The sequence below is a fragment of the Podarcis pityusensis genome (assembly GCF_964106645.2).
Source record: "Podarcis pityusensis genome assembly, chromosome: 8".
NCBI classification, from domain to species: Eukaryota; Metazoa; Chordata; class Lepidosauria; order Squamata; family Lacertidae; genus Podarcis; species Podarcis pityusensis.
Window position 1 is genome coordinate 65,364,666 of NC_138033.1, and position 14,477 is coordinate 65,379,142.

Sequence of the window (14,477 nt, forward strand, 5' to 3'; positions counted from 1 at the left end):
GATTCTGAGAGAGTACTGCAGGGAATACATAGATGGTTGAGACATTTTTCATGTTGACTACGCACAAATGACTTCTAGGCTTAATTTTCATATTCACTATTTATAGATGTTTAAGAGAAAGAAAGCAGCTTTGGATCAATGCAGTTAGTTGCGTGCCTAAAATCCAGAAGAGACGCCTCAATTGTTTGAGATGCCATCCAACATAAAAACAGACACACACTTGTCCACAGCAGGGGTACGACTGTCCCCCCCCCCAAATGAAGGAAAACATGCAAAAACCAACAAAAACACAATTCTTCCACGCACCCTAACTTGAACTTAAGGATTTTAATAGCATGCATAACACCTGAGTTGAATTGATGCTGAATCGAGTCTACTTTTGGCTAAGTGTTCCAAAGCATTGATTTATTCTATAACAAAATTTATATACCACTTGGTTGTTTAAAAAACCCTAGCAGCAAACCTGTAAATTATTTACAAAAACAGTCAAATGCCTTGTCCTAGGGGCACCTTACAGTGGGTATACCCCTTCGTAGATCACCCCTACTGAACTTAAGGGTCAGTTTGAAAACACCAACAGAGAGTTTTGTAAAATAATTCTGCTGCCCTGGGTAGATGGTCCTGAAGTGTGAAGGAACAGCCCCCTCCCCAGATTCTCCTGCAGTTTGACTTTACTCCTCTTCACCCTCCTGCTTCCTACTGTACCAGGAATGGGGACCTGCCCAATATTGTGTGAGCCCCCAGTTTCCATCAGCCCCAGCAGACCATGTGGCCAAGAGTCAGGGAGGATGAGGACGACAAGCATAACTCCAGCTGCATCTAGAGGGCCCCCCCCCTAAGGCTTCCCTATCCCTGCCCTGATTCTGGAAAGAGGGTGTCTTGGGCGTTTGATCTTGCCTTCTGATGGTGGTGGAGGGAAGAGGAGCAGCTATCACTTTCTTACGTAGGATCCCTAATAAAGATTACACAGACAAGCGGCAGAGAGAGTTGCTTATGTGTGGACCAGTGCTCTTTGGCAGTAGCCAAGCAGCACCATCGACAATCCTGTTTTCATTGAACCTCTGCCCTAAAATCCATTGAAATTCTACACCGAATTCTCAGAAGCTTGGAATATATAAATGCAGCCTCGCTCTGTAGTTTTTGCTATTTGGCCCTCGGGTGCACAGACGTTCTCTGATTCCGAGCACCCACCCTATGTTTACAACACAGGTGAAGTGTGCAGCCCCTGTCTCCAGGCTCCCCTGTTTCTTGTTGAAGCAGAAGTTTTCCCGCGGTCCTTCCGGGCTTTCTCCTGTGGGAGAAGCGGGTGCTTCAGCCTTTTCCCCCACCCCAAGGAAGGCTTCTCACTGCTCGGCGTTTCTGACTGTGGCCGTGTAGGCTTGGATACAGGTCTGGAAATGGGCCACCGTGTTGAACTGCGGCCGGAAGAGGATCAGGTAGCATTTGGGCAGGAAGAAGGTGCAGAGGATGGCGTAGACGCTGGTCTGCACCGTGAACATCTGCAAGGCAGGGATCCCTTTGCCCTTCCCTTCGGTGGTGATGTAGATGAGCATGAAGCAGCCCCAGCCCATGAGGAAGACCAGCATGCTGGTGGTGAGGAGCCTCGCCTCGCTGTAATTCTTGGGCAGGTTGCGGCCCCAGAAGGCGAAGGCGAAGCAAGCGCCGCCCAGCAGGGTGATGTAGCCCAGCACCCCTCCTAGCCCCATGAAGTGGCCTTCTGAACATTGCAGGTAGACCTCCCTCTCGCTCACAAAATCCTCTTGCAATGTAGGCGGGGAGAAGCGGAGCCAGAGGAGGCAGATGAGGGCCTGCAGGCCGCAGCTGAGGCCGACCGAGACGTAGGTGCCTTTGTACTTGACCCAGCACTTGGCGGCTCCGGGGGGCAGCTTGCAGGCCATTTTGAAGATGAAGATGATCTGGAAGGAGCGGACCAGGAGGCAGGAGACGCAGACGGTGAAGCTGATGGCGAACAAGGGCTGCCGGATCAGGCAGGTGACCTCAGTGGGCTTCCCGACGAACAGGCTGGTGGTGGTGCAGGAAGCCAGCAGCGAGGCCAGCATGACGAAAGCCAGCTTGCCCCCGGCCGCTTTGACCACTGGCGTTTGACGGTGGAGGGCAAAAACCAGCAAGCAGCCAAAGAGCAGGAAGAAGTCGACGATGGCCAGGATCACCAGGGCCAAGATGCTGGTGGTGGTGATGTCAAGATATGTGATGAGCGGGGGGAAGCAGGTGCTGCTCTTCAGAGGGGACCACATCCCCGGGGGGCACGGGATGCAAGTGTCTCCACCTGAAGAGGAGGAAAGGAGAAGCTCAGTCAGCAGCAGGACTGCTTAGAAGTAGAAGAAAGTGCCTTACACCAAGGCAGGCACTGACTAGCTCAGTGCTGTTGTCTCTACATTGACTCTCCAGGACTTCCGTGCAGGGATCTCTCCCAGGCTAGGAAAGATATGTTGACAAGCTGGAACATGTGCAGAAAAGGGCAGTTCAGATGATCAAGGGTCTAGAAGCCAAGCCTTATGAGGAATGGTTGAAGAAGCTGGGTACAGTGGTACCTCGGGTTAAGAACTTAATTCGTTCTGGAGGTCTGTTCTTACCCTGAAACTGTTCTTAATCTGAAGCACCACTTTAGCTAATGGGGCCTCCCGCTGCTGCCGCGCCGCCGGAATGCGATTTCTGTTCTCATCCTGAAGCAAAGTTCTTAACCTGAGGTAATATTTCTGGGTTAAGCGGAGTCTGTAACCTGAAGCGTCTGTAACCTGAAGCGTATGTAACCAGAGGTACCACTGTATTGTTTAGCTAGAAAAGAGGAGACTGAGAGGAGATACAATGGTCATCCTCAAGTGTCCAAAGGGCTGTCACATGAGATTCCGACTAAGCATCAGGAAAAACTTTTGACAGTAAGAGCTGTTCGACCGTGGAACCATCTCCCATGGGAGGTTGTGGACTCTCCTTCCTTGGAGGTTTTTAAGCAGAGGTTGGATGCCCATCTGCTTTAGCTGAGATTCCTGCATTGCAGGGGGTTGGACTAGATGACCCTTGGGGTCCCTTCCAGCTCTACAGTTCTGCTTTTGAGCCCTGCCTTCCCATTGTGGACAGTGAAAAAGGCTTTGGCCAAGCCTCAGTCTCTGTGCAAAGTCTGGCAGCAGCAGCAGCAGCAGAAGAAGAAGAAGAAGAAGAGGAAGAAGAAGAAGAAGAAGAAGAAGAAGAAGAAGAAGAAGAAATAATTAATTAATAATTATTTTTTAATCCCATGTTTCCCCCAGATGGTGTCTTATAGCTGGTGAGCTTTCTGGGGCTTTGCAGAGCCCCACACTCTGTGCAAAGCTCGGCATGGGCCTTTGCAAAGGTCGTGGAGTCACAGATAGAGACAATCGCTGGAGCCTGTGTTGCCATCTGCAAAGAGCCCTTTGCCTGAGTCTCTGCTTGGGGGAGAGGGGAAAGGGGCAGAGGGTGAAGCTGTGTTGTGACTCAGAACAAAAACAATCCCTCCAGAGGACCCTCTGCCAGCTCATGAAGGGATAGAGGCAAAAGTGAACAGCAGTGGTCCTTTGCGCTCCTGTTCTAGACTGTTGTTCATTCGGAGGAATTGGCGCCATCACAAAAGACATCGTCAACGGGGATTTGAACCCAGAACCTTATCTGGCACTCTTAACTTCTACACCTTGGGACTCTTTCCTGCCTTAAGCCTCTGCCTACTTGGCACTGATGACCTCTGAGTCAAGGGAGGAAGCTAGAACTTGTCTAGCGCATAGCGGAGGCCAGTCTTCAGATTCACAAATGTGGCTCCCTGAGCCATGCGGTGTTTGAACTCACCTGTTTCGTTTTGATAGGTCCCTTCCAGGCAGTCGTCACAGCGACATAAACACTCCTCCAGCAATTGCTTGCTTCGGATTTGACCCACTTCACACACTGCTATGCAATATGATTTGGGGACCTAGAACAGGAGAGTTTGGTTAGGTGGAGGCATTTGAGTTGTTGGCGACTTGTGAAAGTCAGTCAGTAGTTCACCACACCGCACCCAGGGGTCATTAAAAAGGAATAACAAATCAGTCCGTCAATATCACAAGGCTTTTATGCAAATGTATGTTGAGAAAAATGTAGGATAATGTAGGATACTATATCAGAAAAATGTAGTGTACTGTTAAAAGGGAAGGGGGTCAAACCATCACAAGGAGTGTTGAAATTTTGGGAGGTTGGATACTTACAATGGAATGGTCTCAGTGGTGGGGTACACATGTTTATTCTTATTTATTTATGATTATTACTTTGTCTAAATGAATGAAGATAAAAATGTAGGATATTGTAAAGCTGGAAAAGGTGTGAAGAGAGCAAGCTAAATTATCCAGGAGCTGCAGCAACGCCCTGGATAAGCAGCATGTGGAAGCAGCAATAGGAAGCTTCCCAGAAAGATCTCTTTGATCGCTATGAGAAACGGAATGCTGGAGCAGAAGGAGCCATTTGGGTCAGATCCAGATGGCTGCTCTTAGGTTCTTTTATGTCCAAGTAAGCCCCAATCTGTTCCCCAATCTGATGTCCTCCAGATGTTTGGAGTACAGCTCCCATCTTTTGTAAGATCTAGCTACTGACTCACGGTTGCGTGAATGAAAGGGTTAACCCGAGCTCAGGTTGCCAGTTGAGAAGGAGCTTAGCACCCCTTCTCTCTCTTTCCCCCTCTTTGTGCTTCCTGGAATAACTGAATCTCTCCAAAAAGGAGATTTTAAAGTCTGCGTCTTTGTTAACCTAAAGATTGCATGATTCTTTTCATATGGAAACCAAGTTCTTTTTTTTTTTTGGAGTCATTTGGAACCTTTTCTTTCTTATTTTTACTGCCAGTGGATAGAGACTTGTTTCTTGTAACTCCTGGAATCTCTGTGAGTAAAAGCTTCACTTATTTGGAAAGCTAAGTCCCTGTGATTTGTTCTAGCCTGAGAATTTATGTGGGGAACATTTGTTTAAAGGTGGGCAGATGTAAATTGGAGCATCCGCCACTGTGCTTAGCTCTGCTATGAAGAGTAAGAATCTCTTCCAAACTTTTCTCTCCCAACATCTACCATCCCCATCCAGCATTGCCCGTGTTTTCCTTCTTTCTGGGTGTTTCGCCTGGTATCTTACCTGATCCCCTGGTGCTGGCCAACTGATTTCAGACTTGTTGATATTCAGGGCTTGGGAACTGTAGCTGCCGATCATCTTGAAAGTAGCCGTGCCATTTTCCCAGCTCCAGGTGACGACACTGTAGCCCAGGAACAGATCTCCCTCTTGGCCCAATGTGATGGTGTTGCCTTGCAGAGGAAAGTTCACCTTGTACAATGCTTCATAAAACTGAAATGAGAAGATAATTGCATCTTGGGGGTGCAGGGAGAGGGGTTTACTGTGCTTGTTGAAGGATGTGTGGGTAGCACAGCTAAACACTGGCCTGAGAGATGATGATCCCTGTTGTTTGCTTTATTTCAGCTGGAGGCAGGAGACAATGTCAGCCTTCTCCAGAGATTCACACTGAGCAGGATTTTCTAGAAAAATTATGTCAAGCATTCTGGGCATATTTAGTTAGAATTTAAATGCCAAGTTTCTTTAAATTACAATGCTACCTTGGGTTACAGATGCTTCGGGTTACAAACGCTTCAGGTTACAGACTCCGCTAACCCAGAAATATTACCTCGGGTTAAGAACTTTGCTTCAGGATGAGAACAGAAATCGTGCGGTGGCAGCGGGAGGCCCCATTAGCTAAAGTGGTACCTCAGGTTAAGAACGGTTTCAGGTTAAGAACGGATCTCCAGAACGAATTAAGTTCTTAACCCGAGGTACCACTGTACAACGATTTGCTGTTAAAATGCACGGTTCATGGCATTTATTTTTTATTTATTTAAATTAGTTAAAATTAATGAAAAGGTTAAAAGTGCCCTTTTGGCATTATCACTCTCTTGCTCCCCCATGAAAATTCCTTTTTAAAAAAAGAAAAGAAAGAATAAGCTCTGCTACAGACACTGCACCCACTCCTCTCCCGGGTGATGGGAGAGATCTGCTTCAAGTTTCTTCCCTTTCCTCCCACAACCTCAGGGCACCTGATCCTAAAGGCTGCTACTGCCTTTGACATCTGAATGCCACCTGCTTGCCTTGGGTTTCTGAGCCGAGTGAGCTGGGGAAACTGCTCTGACCACAGCCATTGCTGCAGAGGCGCTAGCTGACACCTATCGGATGCTATTAAGTCACACCACCAATAGACAACGACAACAACAACAACAACAACAAATTTTATTTACAGTGAGGGGGGAAAGTATTTGATCCCCTGCTAAATTTGCCCGTTTAACTCTAGCTGAAGGTTTGAGTAGCTACGCATCAGCCTCAAAATCTTACTGACTTGGAGAGGATCTGCAAAGAGGAGTGGGATAAAATACCTCCTGAGATGCGTGCAAACCTGGTGGCCACCAACAAGAAACATCTGACCTCTGCAATTGCCAACAAGGGTTTTGCCACCAAGTACTAAGTCATCTTTCACAAAGGGATCAAATACTTATTCCACTCATTATAATGCACACCATTCTCTGACTTTTGTCTTCTGGGTTTCTGGGGTTTCTCCTGCTGTTATTCTGTCTTTCACAGCTACTATAAACCTACCATTAAAATTACGGACTGGTCATTTCTCTGTCAGAGGGCAAACGGGCAAATTTAGCAGGAGATCAAATACTTTTCGCCCCTCACTGTATATCCCGTCCTCCCCGGCCAGAGCTGGGCTCAGGGCGGCTAACACCAATAAAATTTCAGTAAAAACATAATAAGAAAAAGGGAAAAAAACAATTAAAAAAATTAAAAATAATACAACTAGATATGTTGCACATGGACACAGGAGGGAGGCGAGTGGCAAATGCGCTTTAGTCCCTTGGTGCCTCAAGCCGACTTCCTCCAGGCATTGAGGGTAAAGGACAGACGCTTCCTAGCCTGCCTTTGAACAAAGGGAGATAGGGAGCAGCCTGATCCCAAATATACCAGATGTTTGGGAAGGAGCAAAGGAGCTGAAAGGAAAAACCCTGGGGAGAGGATGCTATTTATCAAAACAGCAGCAGCAGTGGTGGCCTGCTCCCCTGAATGTAGCGCTTACCTCCATGGGAGCATATTCACCCAGTGCTAGTGGTCCCGGGCCCTAAGGAAGTTAGATTGGCTTCAACCAGAGCCAGGGCCTTTTCAACTCTGGCTCCGGCCTGGTGGAACGCTCTGCCTCATGAGACCAGAGCCCTGCAGGATCTGATTTCTTTCCGCAGGGCCTGTAAGACAGAGTTGTTCCGCTTGGCCTTTGGCTTGGAACCAATTTGATTCCCTCCCTCTCTTTCTTTTTTCTTTTCCTTCTCCTCCTGCGATGAGGCTACATTTTAATGTTTCAATATTTTAATGTTGTATTTTAATGTTGTTTTTAAGTTGTAATCATTCAACTTGTTTTTATTATTGCTTGTAAGCCGCTCTGAGCCCGGCCTTGGCTGGGGAGGACGGGGTATAAATAAAAATTATTATTATTATTATTATTACTACCTGTCGTGGCTTGAACTCCTTGCTTGCTGGACATCCTTGCAGGCTGCACCCCAGGTGGTTGTGGAGGGCCTCGGCCAGGATATAGACGGAAGCGTACGAATAGAAAGACCACTGCCAAATGGAACTGTTCAAAATGTTGGCTAAAGCGTCCGGAGAGAACAGTTGGTTCTCATCGCAGGACTGGGAGCAAGCCTCCGCCGTCGGGGCTTCAGAGAGCAAAGGGCCATCCGTCTTGTTTGACGGGGAGCCCTTTAGCGTTTTCTCAACAAAGTGTACAATTTGAGGCAGTTTGACTGGCTTGACGGTGAGTCCAAGCACGGTGCCTGTTTGCTCGATGTTCGGTATGGAAGCAATCGTGTCGGTTAAGATCCAGGACTCGGGTGCGATCCAGACTTTGCCTTTGATCTTCAGTTTGATGACAGCGTGGAAGAACTTCCTGGTAATGGCCGCATTGGAAAGGACGACGACGACGTTGGTTCTGGCTTTCTCTATGTTCTCAATCACCCTCTGCAGCCGGCTTTCCAAGATGCGGAGATCGGCCGTCATCAGCCCCTGGTAGGAAATGCATATGCCCTTGGCTGCTGCCTTGGCAATCAAAGACTGAACTGTTTTCTCGCTGGCTTTGGTGCCACTGTCCACAGCGGAGATGTACTCCCAGCCGAAGGCCGAGATCAAGGAGATGAGCCCCGAGACCTGGTGGTCATTGCTGGGGATCGTACGGAAAAGCAGCGGAAAGAGCTTCTTGTCAGCAAAGATCTCTTCCTTGATACTGTACGAGACCTGGACAGGAGACAGGCACGTTTTTAAAAGCAGGAGGGCAATATGCAATGGTGTGTGCACAGCTCAGAGAGTGCCCAGAGCAGAGTGTGTTCTTACAGTGAGAGCCAGTGTGGTGTAGTGGTTAAAAGCGGTAGTCTCGTAATCTGGTGAACCGGGTTCGCGTCTCCGCTCCTCCACATGCAGCTGCTGGGTGACCTTGGGCTAGTCACACTTCTCTGAAGTCTCTCAGCCCCGCTCACCTCACAGAATGTTTGTTGTGGGGGAGGAAGGGAAAGGAGAATGTTAGCCGCTTTGAGACTCCTTCGGGGAGTGATAAAGCGGGATATCAAATCCAATATCATCATCATCATCTGTGGCTCCTGGAAGCTGTCAGCCTGAGACAGAGGCCCCACACCTGAGACTAGCCGGCTAAACCAGGTGAGGGTACCCAGTGGGTCTCGAACCTTTGGTGAGTTAGGGACTTCCCCTGCATGTGATCACAGGCTGCTGCCAGCGGTCAAGAAGGAGGTTTCTGCATGTGCTTTAGAAGGAAGTGCCCTACAGCTGAGGGGGAGGTGGCGGGCGAACCGTTTGGGGCAGTGCAGAGTCTGCGGGCGCCCAAGCCACTGTGTCACTCCTGGGAAAGATGCATGGCTCAGGCATGCTGCAGGCCCCGCGATGGGTGCTGCCCAGCATTTTGTCACCCCCCCCCCCAGTGCTGAAACCTGGGGTGACCCGCCCCCACCGCCCCCCCTTCCTCCGCCCCTGGACATAGAAATGCAGTCTCTCTTGGATAATGGCGTTGCTCTGAGTAAACCCCTCCATCTCTCCTATTATATGTCATCCCTACATTGGCTGATCTGTGCTTTCTGCCTCTGAGCTTTCTGTTTTACTTTCAATGCCCGCTGGGTCCTAGGAGGGGTGTGTGTGGAATGCTTTCTCAAGTCACTGAGTCTGTCAACTGTCTCTCCCCTGGTGTTGCTTCTTTTCCCTGTTCCTCTCCCAATATTTCCCAGCTTCTCCCCTCTGCAGCCTCTGAACTGTGACCTTCTGCAAACCACTGTTCTAAATCTATACTGTCTCTCCCTCTTCTCTGGGAAGTGCAGGAGGAGGGGAGGGCAGTCTCCACCATTCCTCCTCAGTCCAGTCCCTGACAGGGGTTGAACTTGGGACCTTCTGCATGCAAGCGTTGTGGTAGTGGGGCTGTGCCCACTGAGCCATGGCCCTGAACGGCGGGCGCTGCCAACTCTCCCAAGCCGCCTACATCGCTGGGTGAGGCAGCTGCAGGCTCCTCTCAGCCACCTGCTGTGTTTGCTATTGTCTATCATTTGGACATTTTACATGTAGTGCCCAAGTTACTTAGGGCTTTGTGAATGAATTAACATGAGAGCTTTGAACCTGTCCCAGCGGCATGCTGGCAACCAATATAGCCCTGGGACATCCTCTCCTGGGAGCAACCTGCCTGCCGCATTCTGCGGAAGTCAAAGCTTCCAGACTAGTTCCACTTTACACATTCACCCAACTGGTGAGGGCCTAGCAAGGATTTGGCTGACTTAACTGCTGCCTTTGGGGTCTTCCTTCCCTCTCCCAACCTGGTTGCTTGGTGCCTGAGAATCCCTTGAGGTTCATTCCACAGCTTTTCTGGCAACAGTTAGTTCACATATACGCAAATATGGCTGACACCACAGCGAACCTGACCATTTGTAGGCCCACCACTTCGGCAGAGCAGAGACGGCAACAGAGTCGGATGTTGAAACCATTTCTCAATAAGGCCACCGAGACTAACGCATAGCATCAATTTAGCAGCTCACCTGCGGAAGGCCGTAGTAGGTGAAGACTCTTGCTGTCAGCTGCGTCATTTCGGCTGAGTCGGGACCCAACATACCGATGACTCTCTGGGAACAGCCTCCTTGGTGCGAGCGGCACCACTGGTGTGGGGAGAGCTGGAAGGCGGCTTGCAGGTGAAGGCTTTCTTGACAGGTGTCCCATATGTGGTATCCCAAGGTGATGTTGGGGAGCAAAGTAGAAGAATTGTTGATTTCCTCAACAGCCAGCCTCATGGCTTGAAAATGAGTGTAGCCTGAAGGGTTTAGACTGAGGAAATAAACGTGGAGCTCAATTAAGCCTGTAGAAATGGTACCTCAACACACACACATTTTGTGAGAATTTGTAACCCTACCAGAGAAGAATGGCAGATCAAGTTGATGGGTTATGCCGAAAGGGCTAAAATGACCGGAAGAATCAGAAATCAGGAAGACCAAAACTTTAATAAGGAATGGGGGAAATTTATAATTTATCTTAAAAACCATTGCAAACAGTTAAAATCATTAGTAGGATTGGAATAACACTTGTAGTTTAGCGGTGAATTTTGGAAACAATGGAGAGGTAAAAGATTTGGATTATTATAAAAGATGCAGGAGGAAATGATTAACAATAAGACCCACAAAGGGGAGGAGGGAAGTTTCAGAGATTCTTTGGAATCTTGTTTCAATGTTGTATGTTGGATATGTGACTGTAAAATTTTAATCTGAAAAACCAAATAAATTTATATATAAAAAAGTAGTTATTATTATTATAATTAATTTGATTTATATACTGCCTCTTATGCAAAGATCCCAGGGCAGTGTACAACATTAAGGACATAGTTTATGGAGCATAATGATAAAAAACATAATATGGAGCATAATTAAATAATCATAATAACAGTCCCACCCCCCAGCCCCCAGCCCAACACACATTTAACAGACCATAGATTATTTAACGGCCGATGGCCTGAATAGAGGAATGTTTTCGCCTGGCAAGCTCTCTGTGGAGAGCAGTCCACAGACAGGGAGCCACCACAGAAAAGGCCCGTTCTCGTCTTGCCACCCTCCAAGCCCTCTCATGGAGTGAGGGTATAGAGAAGGGCCTCAGATGACAAGTGCACATTCCAGCTGGGTTCATCTGAGGAGAGGCGGTCCTTCGAGGTGTGGAGGTCCCAAGCCGTGCAAGGGTTTGTAGGTCAAAACTAGTTATAAACAGACTCCAAGTTTACTTGCCAGCAGGCAGAGAGGGAGGGTGGCTGCAGAAGAGGTCTCCTAAAATGGGGAGAGGCATGCCCAGGGCAGCTAGAGAGGGATGGAGGGCCAATTGTGGCCCACAGTCTCGAGGTTGCACTCCCCCAGATTCCTGGCCTCCCAGCTCTGTGATGGTCCAAGGAAAAAAAGAGTGTGCACAACTGCTAGAGAAAGACGCTGTGTGCTGCGCCACAGTCCTATCTGAGAGATTCCTGCTCTGAGCAGAGAAGTCTGGGCTAAGTGGGCGCCTTTTGGTCTGACCCAGCCAGAAGCCAGGCCCTCTTTTGTGTTCCTCAGCACCCTTTGCAGCCTCCTCATTGCTGCCCCCACAACCAGGTGCCCACCAGCTGGCCAAAGACAGAGGAAGAGTCAAAGGGGGTGAAGCATGCTGAGGAAACAGCCCCGATTTCTGCTTCAGGGATGGGAGAAGAAAGAGGAGCCCCATCCCCACAACACAACACAAAAAAACCAGACCTCTCACCTCTCGCAGGAAGGCAGCTGAAGTGGGCGGGCCCCGTTCCGCTCAGTGCTATTGCTATGGACTGGGTAGAGGCCCCCGATGATGAAGTCCCCTGGCAGGTTAAAGAGGGCCTGGCAAGAGCTGCTGGCAGCAGCCATGTGCCCCACCAGGAAGGCAGCCAGGACAAGCCCCACAGACATGATGGAGAGAAAAAGCAGCTCGCTGCCTCTCCCTCCTCGGGGCAGGCTGGTGGCATGGGGCGGGCAGGGGCTTGGAGGAGGCTCACACGCTTCTGCCGACACCTGGCTTTGCCACTGCTACCTGCCCCTCTCTGCACGTCGCCCACGGGTGCCTCTTCTCCTGCTCTTCGGAGGAGGAGGCCCATTTGCTTGCTTAGAAAGTGTTTTACATGCAGCTGAGACTGCTTTGCTTAATGGTGCCAGCTGGGAGTGGGAGTGGGGAGGCAGGGGCGGGAGGCCCAACCAACCCAACCTCTCGGAGGGAGAGGGGCAGGCAGGCATGTTAGTTATATCCAAGGCAACACGATGACCAAGTACAACAATGCAATATAATAATAATAATAATAATAATAATAATAGTAGTAGTAGTAGTAGTGGTGGTAGTAGTAGTAGTAATTTATTTATACCCCACACATCTGGCTGAGTTTCCCCAGCCACTCTGGGCGGGTCCCAATTGAGTGTTAAAAACAATACAGCATTAAATATTAAAAACTTCCCTAAACAGGGCTGCCTTCAGATGTCTTTTAAAGATTGGATAGCTGCTTATTTCCTTCACATCTGAAGGGAGGGTGTTCCACAGGGTGGGTGCCACTACCGAGAAGGCCCTCTGTCTGGTTCCCTGTAACCTCACTTCTCGCAATGACGGAACCGCCAGAAGACCTTCGGCACTGGATCTCAGTGTCCGGGCTGAATGATGGGGGTGGAGATGCTCCTTCAGGTATACAGGACCGAGGCCGTTTAGGGCTTTAAAGGTCAGCACCAATACTTTGAATTGTGCTTGGAAATGTACTGGGAGCCAATGCAGATCTCTCAGGACCGGTGTTATGTGGTCCCGGCGGCCACCACCAGTCTAGTTGCCGCATTCTGGATTAATTGCGTTTCCGGGTCACCTTCAAAGGTAGCCCCATGTAGAGCGCATTGAACTCTTTATATAGTCTATACGAAACATTGAGAAACCAAATAAACAGAAATCTTATAAATCTCTGAAAGTCACTCAATGTGCACTCTTGATGGATTCTCTTGAAAACATAGAACCAAATAAACATAAGTCTTATAAGTCTCTGAAAGTCTTTGTAAGTCTCTGAAAGAAGCAATGGGTCAGATTCTTATCTGATGAAAACAAGCCGTAAAGCTTTGTTTTATAACGTCCAACGCTGCCGAAGTGGTCCGCAAACAGACGTAGTGAAGAGTGATTCCGGATATACCAACTGTTCTGTAGAATTCTTCTTCAGCACAGCAGAAGGATACAGAAATGCTTCCTAAACCCATCTATATGGTGAATGGAATTATATAACAACAATATCTATGGAGCAGTGGCCATCAGCAGTTTCAGAAAATAAGAATCCTGCAGCTGGATCGAGCCAAAGGTTCCATCCTTCTGAGATGCCATGGGAAGCAGGACATGGAATGCAGCAGCTCCTATGGCTTCCAGCAATGGGTATGCAGAACCATTCGCTGCCTCTGCCCATGGAAGTAGAGCAGAGCCATTGTGGAGACGGGCTTGCTCCACATCTGTTAGTGCAGCCTCAAGTGGCACCTGCTGTTTAAGCAGTCACATCTCACTGCTGGGCTCAACCGAGAACCAGCAAAGACACTGGGAATCCTTCTCAGGGCTGCTGCTGCTTCTGCTACCACCAAGGCAGGCCTCTCTCATCCCAGGCTGGGGCCCTTCACTTTTTTGGTACCTAAATGCAGGACTTCACTTAATTTATCTCTGCTGTATGGCACCTTTTCGATTTTGCTCCAGCCTGCTCACCTGATAGGAGCTGCGTGGCACTTCTGAATCTCAGAAGCATCCCCCTCTACAGCCCCAGCCAAAAGCTTGATTAACTATGAACCCCCTAATCTGGCATCCCCCTCAAAACAGGTGCCAAAGTTTTTCAATCATTTTGCAGCATTTTCAGCGAAAACCCCACGTTTTGCAGCTCCCCACAGATGCAGTAATTGATGCATCAAAACAGGGCTAATGCCTCCAAACCCAACGTTGCCCGATTTGCTCCAAACCGGTGCCAAACTTTGGCAAAAGTTTTGCAGTGTTTTGCAGCAAACGCCCCCCCCCCCCCACGTTCTGCAGTGCCCCACAAACAAAGCAATAAGCACTCAAAGCCGGGGATCACAGGGTCACCCAAAAACCAAATGTCATCCAATTCACTCCAAACCGACACCAAACTTTGGGGAAAGTTTTGCAGCAGCGTTTTGCAGCGAAAACCCCACAAACAGAACAACAGACACTCAAAATGAGGGTCATGGGTATTACCCAAAAACCCAACGTCGTCTGATTCTCTCCAAACCAGCACCAAAGATTTTAATCAACAGGACCTGAACGAATTACAGAAGCTTGCCAACATACCCAAGAAGACTTGAGACAAGAATGATTGGTAACAGTTAATATTTATAAATATAAATATAAATATAAATATAAATATAAATATAAATATAAATATA

General features: G+C 48.6%; 1 protein-coding gene across 1 annotated transcript; it reads right to left on the reverse strand.

Annotated features, from left to right (window-relative positions):
* Nucleotides 1–308: 308 nt before the first annotated feature.
* Nucleotides 309–12,253, reverse strand: LOC308483362 (taste receptor type 1 member 1-like). Its single transcript, XM_081017152.1, has 6 exons — nucleotides 11,815–12,253; nucleotides 10,089–10,371; nucleotides 7,519–8,298; nucleotides 5,113–5,319; nucleotides 3,814–3,934; nucleotides 309–2,287 (listed from the first exon to the last, which is right to left on the reverse strand). Exons 1-6 carry the CDS (start codon nucleotides 11,991–11,993, stop codon nucleotides 1,344–1,346), a joined length of 2,514 nt encoding a protein of 837 aa, XP_080873278.1. The 5' UTR covers nucleotides 11,994–12,253; the 3' UTR covers nucleotides 309–1,343.
* Nucleotides 12,254–14,477: the final 2,224 nt, after the last annotated feature.